Source organism: Podarcis tiliguerta (genome assembly GCF_965153285.1).
Source record: "Podarcis tiliguerta genome assembly, chromosome: 16".
NCBI lineage: Eukaryota > Metazoa > Chordata > Lepidosauria > Squamata > Lacertidae > Podarcis > Podarcis tiliguerta.
The window spans coordinates 39052419-39075898 of NC_139549.1; the positions used below are offsets into that span (position 1 = coordinate 39052419).

Sequence of the window (23480 nt, forward strand, 5' to 3'; positions counted from 1 at the left end):
AATAGTAATAATAATATTTTTTTATTTATACCCCGCCCTTCCCAGCCAAGGCCGGGCTCAGAGCGGCTTACAAGCAATAATAAAAACAAGATGAATGATTACAACTTAAAAACAAAAGTAAAATACAACATTAAAATAATGGAACATTAAAATATTAAAATGTAGCCTCATCGCAGGAGGAGAAGGAAAAGAAAAAAGAAAGAGAGGGAGGGAGGGAATCAAATTGGCTCCAAGCCAAAGGCCAGGCGGAACAACTCTGTCTTACAGGCCCTGCGGAAAGAAATCAGATCCTGCAGGGCCCTGGTCTCATGAGGCAGAGCGTTCCACCAGGCCGGAGCCACCACTGAGAAGGCCCTGGCTCTGGTTGAAGCCAATCTAACTTCCTTAGGGCCTGGGACCACTAGGGTGTTGTTATTTATGGACCTTGAGGCTCTCCATGGGGCAGACCAGGAGAGGCGGTCCCCTAGGTACGAGGGTCCTAGGCCGTGAAGGGCTTTAAAGGTCAAAAGCAGCACCTTAAATCTGACCCTGTACTCCACCGGGACCTCCACTGGTACCTCCGGTTAAGAACTTAATTCGTTCTGGAGGTCTGTTCTTAACCTGAAACTGTTCCTGACCTGAAGCACCACTTTAGCTAATGGGGCCTCCCGCTGCCGCAGCGCCGCTGGAACACGATTTCTGTTCTCATCCTGAAGCAAAGTTCTTAACCCGAGGTACTATTTCTGGGTTAGCGGAGTCTGTAACCTGAAGTGTCTGTAACCCGAGGTACCACTGTATTGAAATTCTGCCCCTCAATGAGGCCAAACTTAGATTCACAAAATGTTTAGGGGTATGCCTCCCCCTGCGTCCCCCTAGAAAAAAGCACTGATGATGATGATGCTATTTATATTGTGTCCTTTGATTGGGTTGCCCCAGCCACTCTGAGCAGCTTCCATCATATATAAAACATAATAAAACATTAAACGTTTTTTTAAAAACCTTCCCTATATACAGGGCTGCCTTCAGATGGGAGTTGGATTAGAAGAGGCAGCTGTTAGTTCTACAAGTCATTGCAGCAAGCTGAAGGAAGGGAAGGGAATGCAAGTCACTGCCAGTTTTCTTGACAATAAGCACCTGGGCAAGGGGGTTGCAGTGTTGGGGAGTTTATTGCTGCTATCACTAGGGTTTGGTAAGGTAAAGGTAAAGGTACCCCTGCCCGTACGGGCCAGTCGTGTCCGACTCTAGGGTTGTGCGCCCATCTCACTCAAAGAGGCCGGGGGCCAGCGCTGTCAGGAGACACTTCCGGGTCACGTGGCCAGCATGACGAAGCTGCATCTGGCGAGCCAGCACCAGCGCAGCACACGGAAATGCCGTTTACCTTCCCGCTAGTAAGCAGTCCCTATTTATCTACTTGCACCTGGGGGTGCTTTCGAACTGCTAGGTTGGCAGGCGCTGGGACCGAACAACGGGAGCACACCCCGCCGTGGGGATTCGAACCACCGACCTGACGATCGGCAAGTCCTAGGCGCTGAGGTTTTACCCACAGCGCCACCCGCGTCCCTAGGGTTTGGTACTGTTTGGTAAATTAACCAATTAAATGTTGGCTGGTGGGGAGCCATTTAATCAAGGAGGGCTAAATTAAATTGATGAGGCTGTCTCTATACTTAAATGAGGACACACTATTATCTTAAGTAGATTTGGTTTAGGGGTGTTATTGCACAATCCCAAGGTGCACCGCACACACACCATTTAAACAGCAATGCCCATCAACTCTGGGGGGACCTTGCCCCCTCATATATTTTTTTGGATAGCAAAGGGACCTTAGCCTCTAGGAGTTGGTTCCTACGACAGGGAAATGTTAAAGATGACTTCCCTTTTAACTATAAATAGCATCCCAAAAACAAAACCTCCCTTAGAACTCCATCAGCATCTAGCAGACAAAATGCACATGTTAAGATTTTCAGTATAAAACACTTACTCAAAAGTTAGCCCACTGTTTCCAGTGTTCATGTGTTCACTTACTCAAAAGTTAGCCCACTGTTTCCAGTGTTCATGTGTTCAGAACTGCAATTTTATGTGGGCAACTGGAGTGCAATTGTATGCTTGTCCACTCAGAAGTAAGCCCAACTGAGCAATTAAAATCATTATTAAAAACACACCTGCCTGTACCCTCTGTTCATTGTCAAAACACCAAGCTGAGGGCAGGTGTATGGCAGGGACTGGAACCTGTGAGTCTTCAGGTGTCTAGACTCCAGCTCCCATCAACCCCAGCCAGCATAAGCAAGAGTCAGGGATGATGGGAGCTGGAGTCCAAGAGCATCTGGAAGCCGACAGGTTTTCTGCCCCTAATCTCTGGTGTGCTCCTGCCGTAAAAACTCATCTGACACCTGTTTTTGTGGGGCGGTGGTATTGGTGCCAGATAACCCCCTTTTTATTTCCTCAGGTCATTTCAAACGTTAACTGAATTTGGTTTGATTCTGTCTTTTTAATTGTTGCTTTACAACTTTCAGATGCTGCTGTTGTATTTTCTTGACTTCTTTATTTTATTGTAAGAAAAGGCTGCATTCTTTTTATTCTAAGAAGCCATGGGCATAGGACATCATACACTTTTGTGGAAACTCTTAATATCTCAAGTATTCCCAATTTTGCTTTTAAAAATATTTTTGGCAGTTAATTACATGGATTACTTGTCCGCCTTGAATCTCTCAAGTAGAAAGAATGTTGAGAACACCCTTAATACTTTTAGTTGGGGTCATTTATCTCGTTGACCATTTCATATTGTCCCTTCAGGTTTCTAGCCTGTGGAAAGAAGGGTGAGCAAGAGACCCTTTGACCCTCTTGCTTGCTTGACCAATGTTGTGCTTTTTTTGTTCCACTTCCGGATTAGTTTATGGTTTTTTTGTACTCTGTTGTACATGTTGTTATAAAATGCTGTTCACTATTTCAGGGGCCTTTGGGGTTCCAACGTGGTATGTAAATAAAATGCAATAATAATGAGTAATAAATCTGCCCTTGAATAAGATAGCTGAAATAGAAAGAGTAGGTTTGAGAAAAGAGGTGTGTGTGTGATAAATTGGGGTGCCTTCTAACACACTTAAAAGTTAATTATTTTCAATATAATTGAACAGCTGAGGGCAGGCGACGTCTGAAGAGTTTTCTCTTCACGCTTGCACTGGAAGGAACTGCCGCTTCTAAGATGTTGCCTGTTGCCAGACAAATATAAAGCTCTTTTAAAAAACAAAACAAAACAAAAAAGTTTTTCCCTCTTCAAAACTATCATATAAAGCTAGCCCCCCTAACTTTTAAGATCTTTGTAGGCCCTGCTCAAAGAAAGCAAGGGAGCTAATCACCAAGGGAAAAGGTCTTTTTGGTAGTGGCACCCCAGCTACAAAACGGCTTCCCTGCCACTATTCTTGTTGTCTTTTCTGTGCCAGGTGAAGATCTTTAAATAACTTATACAGTCTGGGCCTGTTTTATTTTGGGGGGGGGGCGGGGTTTGAGTAGTTGCTGTCTTCTGCTGCATGCATGTAGCTTTTGATTTTATGGGGTGAGTGGAATTGTATTTAATTTTTTAAAAATAAATTCTTTATTTTAAGGTGCCCAAAGAACTTTGTTACTGAATGGCATACAACTATGGCAGATAATGAGTCATATGAAAATATATGTAAATTTAATTAATATTTATTTGATTAAATGGCAAGAGATTTCTGTGATCTGCTGTCAAGCCTACTTGAAAAAGCTATAAAAATGCTAAATATCATTATCATTTGGGCTGTCATCCAAAATGTTGGTTGATTGCTCAATTAATTAAGCCTGCATTAACATGCATATTAGAAAAATCGTGATCACATTATTCTGGGGCTCTGTCATCTGCACTGGTTTCCAGTCCAATTTTGGGCCCCATTCAAATTGCTGGTTTAAACCATAAGCCAAGGTGGAAAACCTTCTCCGCTGAGGTCACATTCCCTCATGGACAGCCTTCTGGGGCTACCTGTTCCTCTGTTGTTGCAGTGCCCTCAGGCCCTCTCCAGAACAGGTGACCCACTGAATTCCTGGGCTTGGGAGCCATCAGCCCACAGCATCTTGCCAGGATTTACCTCCCATTTGTTTCTCATTGTGTGGCCCATTACTGCCTTCAGAGATTAAGTAGCCTCACCTGATTCCAATGAAAAGGAGAAACAGCTGGGGAGAGCAAGATGGACCCCTCCTGGGACAACTGCCAAGGAGTTGAGTAGAAGTCACCTCTAGGTTGGGGCAGAACCACCTGAACACCGTCCCTCAAACTCTCAACCCGTACAGCTCTTGCGGAAGATACATGCTCAGTGGTATGAAACCCTACTGAGAGAGCAAGTAGAAGACTCTCCCTGTCTTCCCACTGCAAGTCATCTATCAAGGTTACCAAAACTCTTTCATCAACAAACCCATGTTGGAAGCTAGGCTGAAACGAGTCAAGGACAACCAGCTTCTGCCAAGCCGAATACAGTGGTACCTTGGGTTACATATGCTTCAGATTACATACGCTTCAGGTTACAGACTCCGCTAACCCAGAAATAGTACCTTGGGTTAAGAACTTTGCTTCAGGATGAGAACAGAAATTGGGCAGCAGCAGTGGGAGGCCCCATTAGCTAAAGTGGTGCTTCAGTTAAGAACAGTTTCAGGTTAAGAACGGACCTCCAGAACGAATTAAGTATGTAACCAGAGGTACCACTGTAGAAGCTAGCTGCCCCACCCTCTCAAGGACCTTGCTACAAACAAGATGTTAAATATTTAAGACTCAGTGATGTTTTGTGTTAATTATATAAATTAATTTCCATATTAATTTCAGGTATTGATTGATAAATTTGCAAATAGATGACCAAACAGGTGATAAAATAAAACTATGAGAAAATAAAACTATTAGAACAAAACAGATAGGTTCTGAAAGAGAATAAAATATAAAAAGCAAAGGATTTGGTACCACCCACACAAGTAGCATGACATTTTTATTTACAGCCTACTGTGTTTATTATTTAATATCTTTAAAGCTTTTCCTGTATCCTAAACCATGGTTGCATTTATTTAATTTAAATTGTTGCAAATATTGAGCTTTTTTTTGTATTGGTGGGGAGATTAAGCAACCAAGCAGTATGTAAACGTTTTTCAACCGCTCACCCTTTAATTTCTCTTCCTATGCTCCCTAATTTTTTGAAACATCCCTCCAAGAATGGCTGCATCTACAAACTTCTTTCCAAATTTTTTGTTTTCAAAACTCTGAAAACTTATTTTAAGGGGGTAAAAAAACTGATGATGATAATAAAGCTTGCACCTCTCTAGGCAGGAGATGGAATTAATTCCTTCCAATAATAAAGGAGGGAGGGAAATCTTGCACGTTTTGTGCCCGGGATTCCAGAACTCCCTGGGCTGAGGTTCAACTTTTCCCCTCCTCCTCCTCCTCCTCTCCCCTCTTTCCCCCTCCTCCTCTTCTCCTCCTCCTCCTCCTCCTCGCGATGCATGGATGCGATCCTGCGCTGCCCAAGAGCGATCGGTGTACATATAGATGTCTCTCTCTCTCTCTCTCTCTCTCCATATGTGACGCGGCCATATTTGCGGCGTGCGCTCGTCTCTGGCAGTAAACAAGCCCCAAAGTCTCGGGCAAGACAGACGGAGCGGCGGACAGGCAGACGGAGCAGCCCGAGGGAGCCGCGCCGTGGAATTTCAGGACATTTCGCCGCCGCCTCCCGCCGATGTCGCTGCTGCTGCTCGGCATGTCTTACAAGCCAAACTTGACCGCGCACATCGCGGCGGCGGCGGCGGCGGCGGCGGCTCCCATCAGCCAAGGTAAGGCGCCAACTCCGCCGGGGCTTCTCGGCGCGGCTGCTTAAGCGCAGGCAGGATCGCGATCGGGCACCGGCTCGCCTTTTGCAAGGGGTGGGGAGCCCCGCTGGCCCCGGAGGCGAAGCAAGCGCCGCGCTGCGCCCTGGCTACCTGGGCGAGCCCCGCCGCCCGGAGACGGGCTCTCGCCTCGCTCCCGCTTCCCCGCTCAGGTCAGATCCGCCGAGCTGATTCATCTCCGCCATTATGCACTTTTTGGGGGGCGCCGGCGGCGGCGGGGGGGACGACACCCGAGCGGGTGCAAAGTTTGGCTGGGCGGCCAAGCCCCCTCTCCCCCCCGGGCAGCCCGGCCAGGCTGCGCCCCGGGAAGCCGGCAGCGGCGGCGGCATTGGCGCCTGGGCGAGGGGGGCCCGGGGGGGGGGGGAAGGGATCAAGGATCGGTCCTGACGCCTCCTCCCCCCCCTTCCCCTCCATGATCGCCTCCCTAGAGCGGCTGATTGATTCGGATCAAGGCAGGAAGCGAGGCGCGCTGCACGCCTGGGCGAGGGCCGCTGCTGGTGGCGGGGCGCAAGTGCGCGAGGAGCCCGGCAGGAGGGAGAGGCGCGGGGGTCGGGGAGCCCACCACGTGCACGCGCCCCGCAAATGATACGGTTTTTATTTATTTATTGCTTATATATATATATGTCCCACCTTTTCCTCCAAGGAGCTCGGGGTTCTCCGCCAACTCTCCGCGTTTAACTTCCACAACAACCCTGGGAGGTAGGTCAGCCTGTGGTTGCCCCCCAGGGGTCGCATCCAGTGAGCTGCTGAGTGGGGTGGAGGGGATTCGCACCGGGGCCTCTCCCAGGTCCTAGTCGACGCTCTCACCACTACACCACACTGCCTCTAATCTCATGCACCTTCCTGAAGATGAGAACCTTTGGAAGCGGCCTTATTGCTATGTCTTCTGAGCGGCAGTGACTGCAGGCTGTTGCGTAGGGAATAATTTTCTCCCCATCGGCTGGTACCTGAGAGCCTCTGAACTGAAGGTGCGGCAGACGGGACCTGGGACCTGCACGCAAAGCGTTTGCTGTAACCCAGGGTTCCCCCAGCAAGCTTCATTCAGTGTGTCCATGGATTTGTGATTTAAGAGCATATTATTATTATTATTATTATTATTATTATTATTATTATTATAATATTGCATTTCGTTGTGTTACAATTTGAATTGCTAGGACAGGCCAGAAAAGCATTAAGTAGTTCACCAAAACTGTCAGCAGTTTTCAAGTGGTCCCTTTAGCAGAAAAGTTTGGGAACTGGTGCTCTGAGACGCCTTGAGAGTGGTGGCATTCTGCAAGGCAGGCTCACTGCTAGTTGAGTGTGCCATTCAAGAGATGTGTGCATCTCTGACTGATGGGCATTGCCCCAGGTGAAACTTCGTTGTCACCAATATCTACTTCAGTGCATGTTCTCACATCCAGCTGCCTGTTGTGACCAATGGATGTGTAAACTGCCCCTTAAACAAGAATTTACTGTTAGAAAAGCTGGGTGTTTTGACCCTAATCTTCTTATCAGTTAAACCTGTCATTTGTGTGAAGAGAGCGCCTGGGTTGTTTTCAGTGTTAGTCATACTCCTAGTAGTCCCATTGAAATGAATAAACATTACAAAGGTCCATTAATTTCACTGGGTCCGCTTTTGAGTAGAACTTCATTGGAGAAAACCCTGTGTTTCACTTTCACTTTTGTTTCTACTGTCTTACTTTATTTTGCCTTTTTCTTCCACATCTTCCCCTTCCACACACACACACACACAAAAAAAGTTTCCTTCAGTTTAACTTTGCCTCTTGCAAACTGCAGAAAATTCTCTGTGTTTTACAATACTTATATCCAGTGCTATTTTTCTGGAAAAAAAGGTGCTGGAACTCACCTCATTCTCTTAGAATGGCAATGGCGACCACCTGAGAGGTGCTGGAAGTTCCGGCTGAAAAAAGGCCCTGCTTATATACCACTTGAATAAAACACACAGAACACACAGAATAAAACACACAGAACCCTGATCTTTGTTTTTAAACAATACAGTATGTCTTTTACACATGGCTCTGGTTGATTGATCTTGAGTTTCCAGCAAAAGACAAAGTACAGTGGTGCCTCGCAAGACGAAAAGAATCCGTTCCGTGAGTCTCTTCGTCTAGCGGTTTTTTTGTCTTGCGAAGCAAGCCCATTAGCGGATTAGCGCTATTAGCGGTTTAGCAGCCATTAAAGGCTTAAGGGATTAGCGGATTAGCTGCTAAAAGGCTATTAGCAGCTTAGTGCCTTAGAAAAAGGGGGTGGGGAGCAAAAAAAAACCCCCAGGAATCGCAAGACATTTTCGTCTTGCGAAGCAAGCCCATAGCAAATTCGTCCAAAACGGAAAACCCTTTCATCTAGCGGGTTTTCCATCTTGCGAGGCATTCGTCTTGCGGGGCACCACTGTAAATACAGCAGGCCTAAAATTTCCCAACTCCTGGTTTAGCATACTTGAGTCCTGAAAGACTCTCACAGCAGCTTTTCCAAAGATCCTCACACTAAAAATTGCGTTTGCGGCTGCTATTGGGAACAGAAATAGTGTGGTGTCTCTATGGCTTATTCATGTGGGATTTCCTTGATTGCCTACTAGGCAACAGAGTCCCCTGAAGTCCTTTGAGGCAAGGCGGGGGGCAGCTGAGCTGTGGAAGCTGCTTCATGAGGGCAAATGGGTCCCTGCCCCACCAGCCTTGTCTCTCCCTGCAGTTTTGCCCCCCCCCCCCCCCCGTCTTCTTAGAATCATAGAATGGTATAGTTGGCAGGGTCCACTGCCAGTCAGCTTCCTCACCGGGGAAGAAGGTGGACAGAAACCTAGCTGGCTCTGCCCCTCCTTGGCTTCACCCTCCTGTCGGTTCCCTCCCCCCTTCTGTGCTGCTGGTCCCAGGGGGGGTCTGGCCATCACTGCAGCTGGAAGCTCTTCAGGCCGAGAGAGAGGCAAGCCTGCCTTTGCTGGGAATTGCCAGGCAGCCGCGCCCACTGAGGTCCTCTGAGGCAAGTGTAATTATTTCTGTGGTCATCCAGACTTGAAAGAGAAATTGCTCCAACCATAAGCAAAGGGGTGGGGGAAGTGTATGCAAAGTTGCTCCGGGGGACCTCTTGATGGACAATTTCCATTTGCCTCCATTTCTTGGCTGCTACCTGAGAGTCTTGTCATTGGAGAGGCTGAGGATTGGACCTGGGGCTTTCGGTGCAGAAAGCCTGTTCTCTGTCCCCTGGCCTGGCTGTACTCTCCGCCACGCACAGCTCAGCCCTCTGCATGTGGACCCAGAAGTCAGTTCCGCTGCGTGGGCAAAACCAGGCAAGTTCAGCAGAGTTACTAATATAACCAGATCCTCTGTCAGATGCAGATTTTTGTGACTGAAAGGGGACCCTGAGAATGAATATCTGCCTCAAATTGCCATTTGGGATTTCCTCTGTCGCTTCTCTCCAAGGCTAAATTGGTCTGGCGTTTTGGTGTTCCTACAACTCTGAGGCAAATTAGGATTGGAGAGAGTGGTGGGCCTGTGACACGCAGTGAGCTTTATGGCTGAGTTGGCATCTGAGTCACATTCCCCTTAAGTCTGAGTCCACTATTCCACCTCTCTTTCCAATGCAAGCGGAATCGCTTTTTGAAGCATGTCCTTGAAGGCACGTGTGGAGAGCCTTGGTCCCTCCCGGTGTTGCTACACCTCCCACCATCCCTGGCCATTGGTGGCCATGCTTGCTGGGCTGATGGAACTTGTAGTTCACCAGCAACTGGAGGGCCAAACAGTCCCCATACCCGCTGTGAGGCAGTGGGTCAGGACTTGCCAACAGGCCTAAATGCCACAACCTGCCCACTTGCCCACCTTGTGGCTGCGGCCCACAGCTTTTTGGCTGGAGCAGTGCCAGCACCAGCATCTCCTTCCATGCTGAGGAAAGGTGATCAAGAGACAGAGAGGCTTAGGGGGAGACTGAGGGAAAAGGGCCAGAGGAGGTGTTGAAGGAAATTAGGAAGTGAGAGAAAACACTAGTATATAATAATAATAATAATAATAATAATAATAATAATAATAATAATGCCACCTTGGCTGTTATTTACCCATCCTTGGCCTGAAGGTCCCAGGGTGGGTCTCAGCAATTTAAGATACAACATCAAAAACAGTTTAGAACAAATTGCAATCGCAAGAATAGGATGGAGTCAAATAAATAAGGAATTGAAAAGGGAACAAGAGGGGGAAAGTCTAATAGAAGAAATGAATGAATGGAAAAGGTGAGGAAGGTGGAAAGACTGACAGTTTTTTGAAGAGGAGGGAATAACTTACAAGTTGAGTGTGAAAGGAAAATGGGAGAAGAAATTATAGGACATGGGTAAAAAATACTTTGAGAGGCGTGGGGTGGGTGGGAAGGGGAAAATATAAAAGAAAAGCTGCTCCATTTACTGCCTCTGGCTCAGAAAAATCTGCTCAAAACTGAGGTTGGGTTGTCACAGTAGCTCCAAAGCAAATGTTTTTGAAGAAAAAGCAGTGGCAAAGAATTTACCAATTTCCAAAGATGGATTGGGTATCTGTAGAAAATTCTATCGGTAGTCGCCAGGGCACGGCTTGATTAGCCCTGCCTTCCATGTGCCAGCATCTTGTGACTGCTGTTTTCAGCTCTCTTAAGTGGGCCCTGGAGGTAGAAAGTTTGCAGACCCCTCTGCTTCAAGGTTTAAGCTGTCCTGTTGAAATTAATAATTGGGACTATCTATTGTTGTAGCAGAAACTTAGCAGAAACTTAGACTTTGGTTTCTTAAAGCAAATGCTGCTGATTAAAGAGTTGTTTGAGCACATTTGAAAATTAATTTGTAGTTCTCTCTCTTTCTCTCACTCTGTGTGTCTAGTTGTTTGTTTACTATGCATTTGAACACCCCTTAAGATACCACAACCAAATGTTGCATGTTGGCTCCTAAGATCAAGCTGCAGGTTTTCACCCATGTTTGGATTCAGCTGGACACCATTTTGAATCAAGATGGTGGACTGAACATTTTCAGTCTGCACTGATTTGAACCAGTGGTGTCCAAAGGGACCAGGCAGACGGCCTTCTCGGTAGTCGCGCCCTCCCTGTGGAACACCCTCCCTTTATGCGTCGTCCTGGTAATTTCCAATGGGTTTTGTGCAGGAGAATGTCCTGACGGGTTGTGCCCTTCAAGACCCCTTGTCAGAGCCATGTGTGTTCGTATGCTTGGAGCCTTGGATTTGCAGATGTTTTTCTTCAGATGCCTCATTTTGGCTTTGGAGCTTCTAAATAGGACCCCTTACAGTGAGCAGAAGCAACATTTTATGTCTTTTTTAAAAAACACCTAAATCTGAGTGGAAACAAGGTATTTGGAGAGAAGACTGTGGTGGCAACAGAGTCTCTTGGAAGCCCGTTTTTAATTCCAGTTTCTTGTGTAGGGATGCTGGTTTGGTTGCCCATCTATCCCCCCGCTCCCAGCAAAACATTTGCTTTTGTCCTGTGTTTTGGACAGAAGAATAATTGTGATGTTTTAGATGTGCTTGGAGCAAGGGACATCCTGCAAGAGTTGACCGAGGCAACTGGAACCAGTCGCTCCCCAAATCTCTTACGCTCTTTAACGAAACCTGATAATATAATAATTGCATTGTTATTGAAGGCCCTTCCACAACCATTTCCAGGGATGCTCAGCCCGTCCCCATTTCACCTGTGCTGCTGCTTTGTGCCTCATCCATTCTATAGAGAAACTCTTTAGGTGGAATTGGGGAGGGGGGAAGGGAAGTAAAGAGCACTCATCAGTTTCCAAAATGGTTTCTCTGTCTGCTTTGTACACCAGCCCTTCCTCTCGCTAAGCGCTAATGCCAGCACCCTGGCGTAAGGCCAAGGGAGTTAGACAAAGGAGCCCTGGCAATTGAATATCTCGGATTCTCAGTGATATGACTGCTAATGCTCCCTGTCTCTGATTAGGCAGCTTGGCTTGAGCGGTCAGGGCTGGAGGGGGCCTCTCTCAGCCATCCAAATGAAATATTACCCCCCCCCTTAACACACACACACACACACACACACACCCCCCAGATTCAGACCTGTAAACTCTAAGTTCGCTTGCAGATGTGAAGGCAGATTTCGCTTTTTAAATGTAGCAGGAATTAAGAATGATTGCTGTGGCTTCCCTTACTCTCTTAGCCTGAAAAAGGCTAAAGGAAGAATGCTTTCCTGGTCAAATTTCTGCCTGTTGTGCTAATATTAAAGACACAGGATTTCTGGTTTTGGGGGGGGGGTGGACTTAACCCCAACCCCTTCTTCTAGCCAAATGTGTGGGAAATCCAAAGCCAATAATCATCAGCTGTGACCCACCCACCGCTGTGGGGCTGGAAAGTTTTGAAGGCCACTGTAGGCTCAGTAATGTCTTTTCTCTCCTCTACCCCAGTGTCTTCCTGCATCTGTCAGTAAGTGTCCTTATGCATTCCAGGTGGCTATGATGTGTGTGTGGGGGGAGGCTTTTAAAGGGCTTTTTTTGCTGCTGTTAATTACCCACTTAACTTTGATTTCCCCATCAATTAGGAAGGAGAGAGAAGGCAGCTCTCAAGCTCTGCAGAAGGGAAAATTTACTATACTGATGTGTATAACCTCTCTTAGGAGTGTCCCCATTGGACCTTGAAGTATGCTCGGCCCCCTGCCCCCCCCCCATTGGTTGCCCATCACTCTGGCAAAGTTCCTCATTAACACTGTTTGGAGGTGCCAACATTTTAAAAAATCCTGCTCCTGTGGCTTTATAAACAGCCCAGCATATGGAAATTAAGCGGGGCTTTTCTTGGTAGGGAGCAAAACAACGGAAAGGCGGAATTTGTCTGTATCGGGCTGCTGTTGAAGGCACAGGAGCTTCAACACTTAACAGTAAAAAGAAATAAAAGCTGGCAACTTCAATACCAGTTCTTTTCCTTCTCTTCCTGGTTCCCCTGCAAGAATAGCCACTTTTCGTTCTGGCAGGACTCCTGAGCCTTAGAGGGAGAAATGCAGTAGGCAGACCCTTTTCCATTCCTACACTGCAGTTGTTTGATAGTAAGCAACACCTGTGGAATATATCTTTCATATTATTTTCTTAAGTCACATTGAGTCATGCGCATTTGTATAAATAAAGCATCTAGCAAATTCCTTGCCTTGGTCATGGCCTGGATGAGAGCCTCAAACTGAAGCTCAATCCAGATAAGACTGAGACGCTGCTAGTTGGTGGTTCCCTAGACCAGATGGCGGACAGGTTGTCTGCTCTTGATGGGGTTCTGAAGGAGTCAGGTGCACAACTTGGAGGTCCTCCTGGATCCTTTGCTGTCGCTTGAGGCTGAGGCAGCCTTGATGGCACAGAGCGTCTTCTGTCAGCTTTGACTGATGGCCCAGCTGTACCCTTATCTGGACAGGGACAGCCTAACTTCTGTTGTCTATACTGTGGTAACTTCTAGGTTAGATAACTGCAATGCCTTTTAAGTAGGGCTGCTTCTGCAGATGGTTCAGAAACCAGCTGGTGCAGAATTCAGTGGCCAGGTTGCTCACCAGGCAGGACGGTCTCAGCATCTAATGCCAATCCTGGCCCAAATGCACTGGCTGCCATTTAGTTTCCTGGTCCAATTCAAAGTGCTGGTTTTGATCTATACATCCCTAAGAAGCTCAGGACCAGGCCTGCCTCTCCCCATATGAACCGACCTGGACCCTGCAACCATCCTCTGAGGCCCTTCTTTGTGTGCCCTCCCTACAAGAGGTCTGGAGGGTGGCAACACAAAGAAGGGCCTTTCCTGCTGTGGCTCCTCATTTGTGGAAATCTCCCTGAGGAGGCTCATCTGGTGCCTTCATTACATATATTTAGCCGCCAGGTGAAAACATTTCTCTGTGACCAGGCTGATTAACATTCTATGGTTCTTAAAAATGTGTTTGTGGGAGAGAGGAGTTATGGTTTGTTTCTGTTTTATGATGTATTTTGTGTTGATAAACCTGTAATCTTCAGATGAAGGGTGATATACAAAAGATACTATTACTATTAATGATACTACTACCAATGTATTACATTCCCTGGGAACTTATGGTGAAGGACAGGTAATTAACAATAATAATTTGCCAGTCTTGTGGCTGTTGATAGCACAGGAACCCTATCAAAAAAGAGAGTGGAAATCCTAGCTGGAAGCCACTAACTATGCTGCCTGCCCAAATTATTTATTTATTAGTTTTATATACCTTACCTTTGCCTAAGGCATATTACCGTGGACACGGATTCCCCACTGGAATGGACTGACTGGTGCGTCTGGTCAGGCGGGTGGGCTCCTGCCCTCCCTCTCCACTTGGCACCCTTGCTCAAGAGGGGTTTGTCTTGTTCCTCCCAGCAGTAGATTTGGACATGCTTCATTCTGGATTGCTTGGGACAGAGTGCCGGCTGGCTTCTGGGTCTTGTACCAAGCAGCTGGGGGCAAGTGGGGGTGGGGCTCCTGCACGTTTAATAGGCAGCTACACCAGCTGAAATTCCCAACTACAATTTAGGTCAGGGGTCTGCAACCCGCGGCCCCGGAGCCGCATGTGGCTCTTTTACACCTTTGCCGCGGCTCCGGGGCGGATACTAGCGAGCTGAGGAGGCGCATTGTGCGCCCCAACACTCCCCACTGTGGCGGGCGCTGTACTGGCTGTGACATCGCATGGGGGCGGTGCGTGCGTTAGTCACGCACCGTCCCGACGTCATCTTCCCGCCCGCCCGCCCGCTTACATTGTAAGGGGCATGTACGCTGGTCACTGCATTGAAAGGGGGCATGTACGCTGGTCACTTTTTTGAAGGGGAGTGAAGAACACACACACACACACACACACAAAAAGGTAACTTGTTAATTTAACGTTTATTTCTATGAGGAGGAATAATTCTGAGGGATCAAACAAAGAAATAATAAAAAAGTGACAAAAGAGTTATTTTTATAATGACGAGTTTTGAGGCTCCCAGTTTTTCTTTTCTTCGGAAACGGGTCCAAGTGGCTCTTTTTGTCTTAAAGGTTGCAGACCCCTGATTTAGGTAGTTGTAAGTTGCCAACTTTTAAACGCTTGCTGAAAACTTAGCTATTCCTCCAGGCTTAAGCAGGCAGATGAGAGGTACACCCCATCACAATGGTCTACTGGTGTTTGTTTTTCATTTCTCTTTGCTTTTAACTTTTTTTGATTTTATTGTCTGACTTTATGTTTTTATATTGTTGCAAACTGCTACGATATATTTTTATGATACAGTGGTATATGATTTTTTGTATTTTATGGTTATGGATATTGTTTATGTATTTTGTTACGCAAATCACTTGCTGTGGATCTTTCAGATAGTAAAGCGGTCTATAAATGGAAACAGCAGCAATAATAAGAGAGTAATGCCCCAGTGTATGGGGTGTTAGGCTTCCCTCTGGTAGTACCTCTGGTGGGGGACGCGTCATTCTCCTTCTGGGGTAGTTTGTCCACCAATGGTCCCCACTCTGCACTCAGCTCTCACCTGTAGCTCCTGGAAGCTGTCAATATGCAACAGCTGCCACAGCCCGGGAATGGCTTTGACTGGTTGGCTAAACCAGGCAAGGGTAGCTGATGGGTCACAAACCCTCGGTGAGTTAGGGATTTCGCTGCATGCAAAGACAGACTCTGGCGGATTGAGTGGACAAGACCAATAGTGGGTCCAACCATGGGCGTAGCAAAAGGGGGGGCAACTGCCTCCCCCTAAAGCAAATTAAAAAATAATAATACTTAACTAAGTGACCAGTTGTGTCGCAGATAGCTTGGTTCTGTCCCCCCTAACATTGATCCTGCCCCCCCTAATATGAATCCTGGCTACACCCAGGTCCAGTGGTCAATAAGGTGGTTTCTGCACATGCTGTAGAGAAAAATGAGGGTTCGTCCACCTGGAAGGTGCCTTGTACGCCTCCTTCCAGCATCTCCTCCAGCCAACCTGGTGCCAAATGTCTTGCTTTGCTTTCCTTTGGACCACATCAGTGAGACCCGAGTGTGAGTGTCTTGTTGTCTGGGCAGCCTAGGACCTCCACATTCTGCCCAGGCTTGTTCCCCAAGGAGGTTGCTTTGGTGCTGCTAATACAGCTGTTTGCTTTGATTCCTGGAGGCGCAGTGCATTGTCTCAAGACAGACGGATGTCAAGAACAACAGTGCCCCTGAGCTATGGCCATTCTACGAAAGGAACATAGGAAACTGCCTTAAGTCAGACCATTGGTTCCTCTCGTTCAGTGTGGTCTCTGCTGCGTGGCAGCAGCTTGCCAGAACTTCAGGCTGGGTTCTCTCCCAGCCTTTGCTGGAGATGCCAGGGAGGGATGGACCCTGGGGCCTTCTGCTCGTTGGGACTGGTGGGGCAGAAGGTGGCGAGCTTAAATGGTAGGCAGCACCTGAGCCAATGGCAGGCACAGGCAATTCATGCTACCTTTGTCCACAGGCGCCTCCTTTTCCCTGCTGAGTTCTGCAAGGGCAGCGCTGAGGCTGATGAGACAGCAGCCGACAGGGAATGCCAGTGCCACCCCCCCCCCAAAAAAAAGACTAGCTGTAAGGAGGAAGGCAAGCAGGTGGGGGCTGGGTGCGGGCAGACCACCACTGAGCGAGGGACCCTTCGCTAGAGCAAAGCCAAGCCCATGCTATGCCTTTGACTGCAGTTGGCAATTCACTGCCAGAAACCATCCTGAATCTGCCTCGGGACCTCCTACCATACTTTGCTGCTTTCCAAAGCTGGCCACGTCTCGGAGCAGGGTTGCCCTTTAAAAGTTTGGCCTGGATTTGATGTCCTTTTTGGGGTGCAGGAACCCTTTCAAGATCCGGGGCTTTCAAAGCAAGCATGGCTATGTTTTTCTTCCCTTCCTTCCTTCCTTCCACCCTCCCACCCGCACCCTCCATCTGAGCTGAGCTGGCACAGCGACTAATGCGGCCATCTGCACTGTGCAAGGAGGGCTGGCACCGCAGCCAAGTCCAAAACCCTCCTTTTGTTCTCGGGGCCTGCTGCTGCGGTGCTGATAAGGCGGCGCGCTCTGTGTTGGCCACTATGTCTTACTACGTCTTCGAGGCAGACGGCAAAGGATCAGGTAAAGGCACCCAAGGTTACCCAGTGGCTTGGCATTGGGGGGGGGGAGCTTTGGGGGGACAGGGATGCTGGCTTAAACTCATCATCAGCCTCTAGGGCAAGCTTAGGTGCGCTTCGGGGGAAGACGGCCCCAGGGGAAGGTGCAGGGGAGGAGATGACATGCCGGTCCGGTTGGAGATCCTCAGTGCCTCCGTTCTTACCGTGTTGCCTCCCCCACCCCACATGTTTCCTGAACATTGCATGTTGCGCTCTGTTTTACAATGGGAAGAGGCCCTAGCTCCTTATTGGTGAAGAGTGCAGTGGTACCTCGGGTTACAGACGCTTCAGGTTACAGACTTTGCTAACCCAGAAATAGTACATCGGGTTAAGAATTGTGCGGCAGCGGGAGGCCCCACAAGCTTAAGTGGTACCTCAGGTTAAGAACGGACCTCTGGAACGAATTAAGTTCTTAACCCGAGGTATCACTGTATCTGCTGTGTATGCAGAAGGTCTGGGGTTCAATCCCCAGCGTCTCTCGGTGGGGAGATCTGCTGACCATCAGCATGGCTAAGACTGAGTTAGACAGACCGGTGTTCTGTTTTGGTCTTCATGTGTGTAGCTGAACCCCAGGCTGCCTGTGTGGGCACACCTCTCCAACAAATGGCTGGTGGTCTCCATTTTGGCAGCACTCATTGACAGTCTAGAGGAAGGGCTAGCCTGGCCAGGTGAGGAGTTTTGCAGCAATAGATCCGGGGATAGCGAAGCAGCACCCAGTCTGGGACACAGATGCCAAGGCTACAAATAAGATTTTATTTATTCCCATCCACTTCCCTTTCCCCTTCTTCTCCTACAAGAGACCACCATTTCTGACAAAGGCCTATTAACCTTGCCACATCAGTTAAATAAATAAACGGTTATTTTTATACCACATATAGACTTTAGGTGAGCTGTTCACTTGTTGGACGGTCTCTCCATCTGCACTATAAGGAGAATAACGGTGACCTACTTTACAGGGTTCCTGTTAGGATGTCCAAGATAATCTATGTGAAGAACTCTGAGTGCTTGGGAAAAGCTTTCATGGAAAGCAAATGTCAGTGTGTTATGATTGCCATGGTGTCTTGTGCTTCTACTGATCAGGACAATGTGGTGTTTATTTTTACCACTGCATTAGCATAGCTGGCAACTATTAGCGGAATGAGGAAGATAGGTACTGACCTTTCAAAACCAGAATGTTTAACCTGCTAGCTTTGTATCTTACCCAACATTTGGTAATCATTCTCACTTTGTATGTTTTCTTTTTCCAAAGCTGGGAACGTCCACTCTCCTTCCACAAGCATGGCAGGCTCAGGGCAATACAGACAGCTTATAAATGACTACGGACCCCCATCTCTAGGTTACACACAAGGAGTGCAGGTAAAAACTTCCAATATTCTGGGCTGCCAGCAGTGTGTCTCTTATGCTGTTTATTCATTCATTAATGAATGAGTTCCCTTGAAACATCCCCAGGGGTTTGACAATAAAAAACATATATAAGGACAATTTCAAATCCGACAGAAACAGACTGGGATAAGAACCTCATTTGAAAAGACTTGTTGAAAAAAAGGGAAGTTGTCTATATTATTAATTTACATACGTACACCTCATACAGTTCCAAATTAGTAGTTTGCAAAATATAAAAACAGAGTGACAGAAAAGATAGAATATAAATGTCCCCAATTAAAACAGTGCAGCAGTTAAAATCTGGAGATGGGCTGAGAAATCAAGGAAATGCCTGTGTGAGTCAACAAACTGGTCGTGATGTCATTTAATGGATTAAATTTAAGTGGATGGATTAAAATAAATATTACAGTTTCCAAACAGAAGTGATACTGACCAAATTCAGTACTGAGTGATTTTGTGATTCAAGTACATGGCGTTTTTGCTGTGGGTGTGGCATTTAAGGGTTCATGTTTATTTGTTGACAAGCTTCTGTTTTTCACAAGCGTCGACTCTGCTTTTAACCTGCTCGCCTCAAGGATGGCATTAAAAAATATTGCAGCTTTCACGTTCAAGTTGCTTTAAAGGTGCAGTGCTCACTATTTGGGGCTTCCCTCGGGCTTGATCCGGAAGCTGTGGCTAGTGCAGAATGCTTCAGCACGGCTGCTGTCATGAATGAGACCCTGTCTGCATAGAACCCCTCTGCTCAGGGATCCGCATTAGTTGCCCATTTGCCATCTGCTACCCAGACAAGCTCAGTGTGTTGTTATTAGCATATTAAGCCCTCAACATCCTGGGAACCAGTTTACTCGCAGGGTCACCTTACCCCTTACATGCCCACTCAACTGCTTTGATGTGTGGAACTGGAACACCTGTAAGAAATAGTTATCTTGGGGGGGGGGGGGTTACACATTGTAACTCCCAGCCTGTCAATACCAGACAGACATCTGATTGAAACCTTTTTGGTTAGGCAAGCCTATGCAGATGGCTGTGGGCAGGATTCCTGCATTGCAGGGGGTTGGACTAGATGACATTTGGGGTGCCTTCCCACTCTAATATTCTATGTGAAATGTTGATTTCTTTCTTCTTTTTAGCTACTATTGATTTTAATGATCTTTTAAATATTTTAAAGGACCCATTTTTAACTGTTTTTATTAATAATGTTAATGTTTGATAATTTTGTAAGCTGCTTAATAGGATTTCTTACACTCAAGCAATATATGTTTTTTAAAGTACAGTAAATAAATAAAATAATGAGGGGAAAACCCTCCTGTCCCGATATAGCCTGCACTAAACAGCCACTTTTAGACTGCAATTCTATGCATGCTTTCCCAAGAGTAATCCCCACTAATCAGAGCATGTGTGGGATTGCACTGTCACCCTGCAATTAATGAATTGATTAATTTGAGCTTTATTGGTTGGTTCTTGTGACTGGCTCTGCTCTAATTCAGATCCCATTTCTTCCTGATGCCAGGGAACGAGTAGCAGTCAAGTACCACAGAGCAAGTATGCAGAACTTTTGGCCATCATAGAAGAATTAGGAAAAGAAATCAGGCCTACATATGCTGGAAGTAAAAGTGCCATGGAAAGGCTAAAACGAGGTAATGAAGCTAATATTGTGAAAAATATTTTTAGGCCATATTATTTACAGTAAGGGTGGGACGCAGGTGGCGCTGTGGGTAAAAGCCTCAGCGCCTAGGGCTTGCCGATCGAAAGGTCAGCGGTTCGAATCCCCACGGCAGGGTGCGCTCCCGCTGTTCGGTCCCAGCGCCTGCCAACCTAGCAGTTCGAAAGCACTCCCGGGTGCAAGTAGATAAATAGGGACCGCTTTATAGCGGGAAGGTAAACAGCGTTCCGTGTGCGGCTCTGGCTTGCCAGAGCAGCGATGTCACGCTGGCCAGGTGACACGGAAGTGTCTCCGGACAGCGCTGGCCCCCGGCCTCTTGAGTGAGATGGGCGCACAACCCTAGAGTCTGTCAAGACTGGCCCGTACGGGCAGGGGTACCTTTACCTTTATTTACACTACATCACTTGACTTAAGGACCTAGTCCACAAGATGATGAGGAAAAGGTCAAAAAAACCCAATATCTGATAAAGGTTTATTAATAAGAGTGGTCCAGGTTGGGCTTCTAGTGGCCCAGGAGCTCCCACTTTAAGCCAGCGTAGAAACGAAAACACCACCTAGTCCCACCCGAAGAAAAGGCCACCCACTTCTAACCTGTGCAATTCATACCAAGAGCATATGAAGTAATATATGACCTTTAACGTATAGGCGCTGTGGGTTAAACCACAGAGCCTAGGACTTGCCAATCAGAAGGTCGGCGATTCGAATCCCCACAACGGGGTGAGCTCCTGTTGCTCAGTCCCTGCTCTTGCCCACCTAGCAGTTCAAAAGCATGAAGTGCTAGTAGATAAATAGGTACCGCTCTGGCGGGAAGGTAAACAGCTTTTCCGTGTGCTGCTCTGGTTTGCCAGAAGCGGCTTAGTCATGCTGGCCACATGACCCAGAAGCTGTTCGCCGGCTTCCTCAGCCAATAAAACAAGATGAGTGCCGCAACCCCAGAGCCACCCATGACTTGACCTAATGGTCAGGGGTCCCTTTACCATGACTGAAGACTGTTTGTTCTGATACCTGGCAACTCCTCCCAGCTCCAGTCAGCATAGCCAATGATCAGAGCTAATGAGAGTTGCAGTTCAGCAACATTTGGATGGCACCATCTTGGATACACTGGGATTAATGGGTTGCTATGCACCTGTTTCCCTGGCCACCTAGAAAAATGCTTTGCCCCTCCCCAAAAGTATTTAAAGATAAAACTTTCTTCCTTACAAAAAATGCTGCAATGGTCACTGAACTGCTTCAGAAAATACATACATAACTCAAAAGGCATGCTCCACCAAGGAAGTTCTCCTGCAAATGTCCCAGTGAAATGAAAAAGCAGCTATACCTTCATATGAAACTGGCAAAAAGTCAGTGCCTCCCAAACTGTATACAGTTCTTAAACCAAGGCGCACTTTCCCTAATGTGGCCTCCTGCCGCCAGTGCCCTTCCACCGTTTGGATTCCGTTCTTAGACCGAGGTAAAGTTCGCAAAGCGGGACACTTTTTCCAGTTTTGCGGAGTTTGTAAACCAGACTATTCTTTAACAGGACTGTTCTTAAACTGAGGTACCACTGTATTGCTTTTGTAAATGTAAACACAAGCAGACGTTCTGTTACTTTTTTTGCAGGCATCATTCACGCCAGAGGACTAGTTCGAGAGTGTTTGGCAGAGACTGAGCGCAATGCAAGATCCTAGCATCTCTTCCCATGGCTGCAAGATTTTTCCACCTCTTATGAAAAAGGGACACCAGTTCCTTTGGAGACTACAGAAGGCATTCAGAGAGATCCCTTAATTTGACTCTACCACTCCCCCCCCCCCCCCATTTCCAAGAATGTGGGCCGCAATCCACAGTAGCACTTGGGAGGCAACCAAGGGCTTGTGTGCCCAGTGGAAAGTTTGAATCCCCCCAACAAATACATCCACCCTGTGCCATACTGCAAACAGCTTCTGAAATGCCTCTTGGTTTCAAAAGCAGCTCACCATCCAGCATGGGGGGCATTGGTTTGAGAAAGTCCACAGGTCCCCTTGGGTGGATAAAACATGTGCTGTCTTTTTTTCTTCTGGATCCTGGCCATAGTCAAGAAGATTATCCTTCCTCTCATTTAAAGTGGAGTTTGCAGTATTTCATTTGAAGCATTCCCTGAATTAGCTGAAATTTTTTATTTAAAAACAACTGCATTCCTCTTCTCTGTTCTGCCTCAGGTTGCTCCTTCAACTAACAGTGTTCCCCATATCCAGTGGTTTTCAAACTGCATTCTAGGAAAAGTCTGTGACTCCTTAACTTTCTAGGGACTTCTCAGTAACAATATCAGTAATGTTGGACACGCTCCCCTGAAAAGGGAGCTTCTCTGCTGCTGCCAGTATTCCTGTGTAATGTAAAAGGAGCGCTGGTTATGTTCTAGGCTGCAAGGTATGGTTATGTGGGGCATTGGCAAAGCTAAGCAGACATCACACCCCAAGGATTGGGTGTACGCACCCCAGAGTCCTCTGCAGTGCAGCAGACTTCCTATGGCAAACAATCAGCCTTTGCAGAACAGCAGAGGAGTAAAGGGCTCCTTGAAAGCAAAATTTGAAAACAGCTGCCTTAATCCTCAAGCATTCATTTGGCTTCACCACTAAACCATTTCTTACCAGACTCCTTTAATTTTGAGTACAGATATTGTTTTTTGTTTCACCAGCTGACAGCCTAATTTCTAATTTGGTGCACGCACCATAAATTTTGTTCAAAAATTATCCCCCCCGCCCCACCATTTTGCATGATTGTTAGTGTTTCCATTAAAAGTGCATGAGTTCTACAAAAAGACTATTCTAACCTGTCACAGGCCCCAAAAGCAACTCTATTCCCCCAGATTTAAATTGTAACTTTGCCAAAAAAAAAAAAAATTCCAAATAAGTGACTAAAACTGTTATTTGCATCTTTGTATGTATTTATTACTTAACGTAATAAAGCTTATTTTCATTAACAATTTGGTACTGTTAAGCAGCAGAGGCCCAATTACTCAAAAGCATTAAAGCGTAGAATTATTGGAAGATCTGAGAGATCCCTCAGGAAATCCAGCATAGGAACTTAGTGATGTGGAAGCATAAAGGATAAAAATAAGGTAAGCAAGCACGATGGGGAAATTACCCCTTACACCATTCTGAACATGAAATATCCAGTGACATCACACATACCCATGGAGCTCAGTGAACTTCATTGGTCTATAAAAGAGCTTTCCAAACTGTCACAACACGTGTGTTAGCTGCAAAGTGCAGGTGTGTTGCACGAATGCTCTTATAAGGGTTTAGTTTGGCTGTCAGTTTGCTAGTAAAACTGAATTACCCTGTTGCAAAATATGCATGTCTAAAAAGTTTGTCACCCACATGCAAAGATTGAAAAGCTCTGGTCTATGACATAGTTGGTGATCAGCCGGTACTACGACATAGTTGGTGATCAGCCGGTACTACTCATGGATTCCCGTTTCCCTCCAAATCCACTTTCCAGCATTGTCAACGCTTGCTTTAAAGAGATGGAGGCTTCTGCTGGTGGGTGTTCAGCCTTCCTGACTGACCACCTCTACCTGACCAGAGT

At 46.9% G+C, this 23480-nt stretch overlaps 1 protein-coding gene and 1 long non-coding RNA gene across 4 annotated transcripts in view; one reads left to right on the forward strand and one right to left on the reverse strand.

Moving 5' to 3' along the window:
* LOC310666937 overlaps positions 1 to 23480 on the reverse strand; it is a 288749-nt gene that overhangs the window by 9923 nt on the left and 255346 nt on the right. The window lies entirely within an intron of this gene.
* Positions 5423 to 22875, forward strand: CDK2AP1 (cyclin dependent kinase 2 associated protein 1). Of its 3 annotated transcripts, XR_014506054.1 has the most exons (5): positions 16142 to 16856; positions 18141 to 18247; positions 19785 to 19911; positions 21537 to 21835; positions 21882 to 22875. XR_014506054.1 is itself a non-coding variant. In XM_083418439.1 (4 exons), the coding sequence occupies exons 1-4, from the start codon at positions 5703 to 5705 to the stop codon at positions 21602 to 21604; spliced, it is 396 nt and encodes a 131-aa protein (XP_083274565.1). In that variant the 5' UTR covers positions 5423 to 5702; the 3' UTR covers positions 21605 to 22875. The 3 variants fall into 3 exon arrangements, 2 of the variants coding, with proteins under 2 accessions (XP_083274565.1, XP_083274564.1); XM_083418439.1 differs by lacking the exon at positions 16142 to 16856 and adding an exon at positions 5423 to 5796 and having other exon boundaries at positions 21537 to 22875; XM_083418438.1 differs by having other exon boundaries at positions 21537 to 22875.

Excerpts from the sequence above, each read along its gene's own strand:
- CDK2AP1 (XM_083418438.1), top strand. The coding sequence starts at position 16,697 with ATGCGGCCATCTGCACTGTGCAAGGAGGGCTGGCACCGCAGCCAAGTC. Across the intron at positions 16,857-18,140 it reads GGCAGACGGCAAAGGATCAG|CTGGGAACGTCCACTCTCCT; the intron begins GTAAAGGCACCC and ends CTTTTTCCAAAG. Across the intron at positions 19,912-21,536 it reads CATGGAAAGGCTAAAACGAG|GCATCATTCACGCCAGAGGA; the intron begins GTAATGAAGCTA and ends CTTTTTTTGCAG.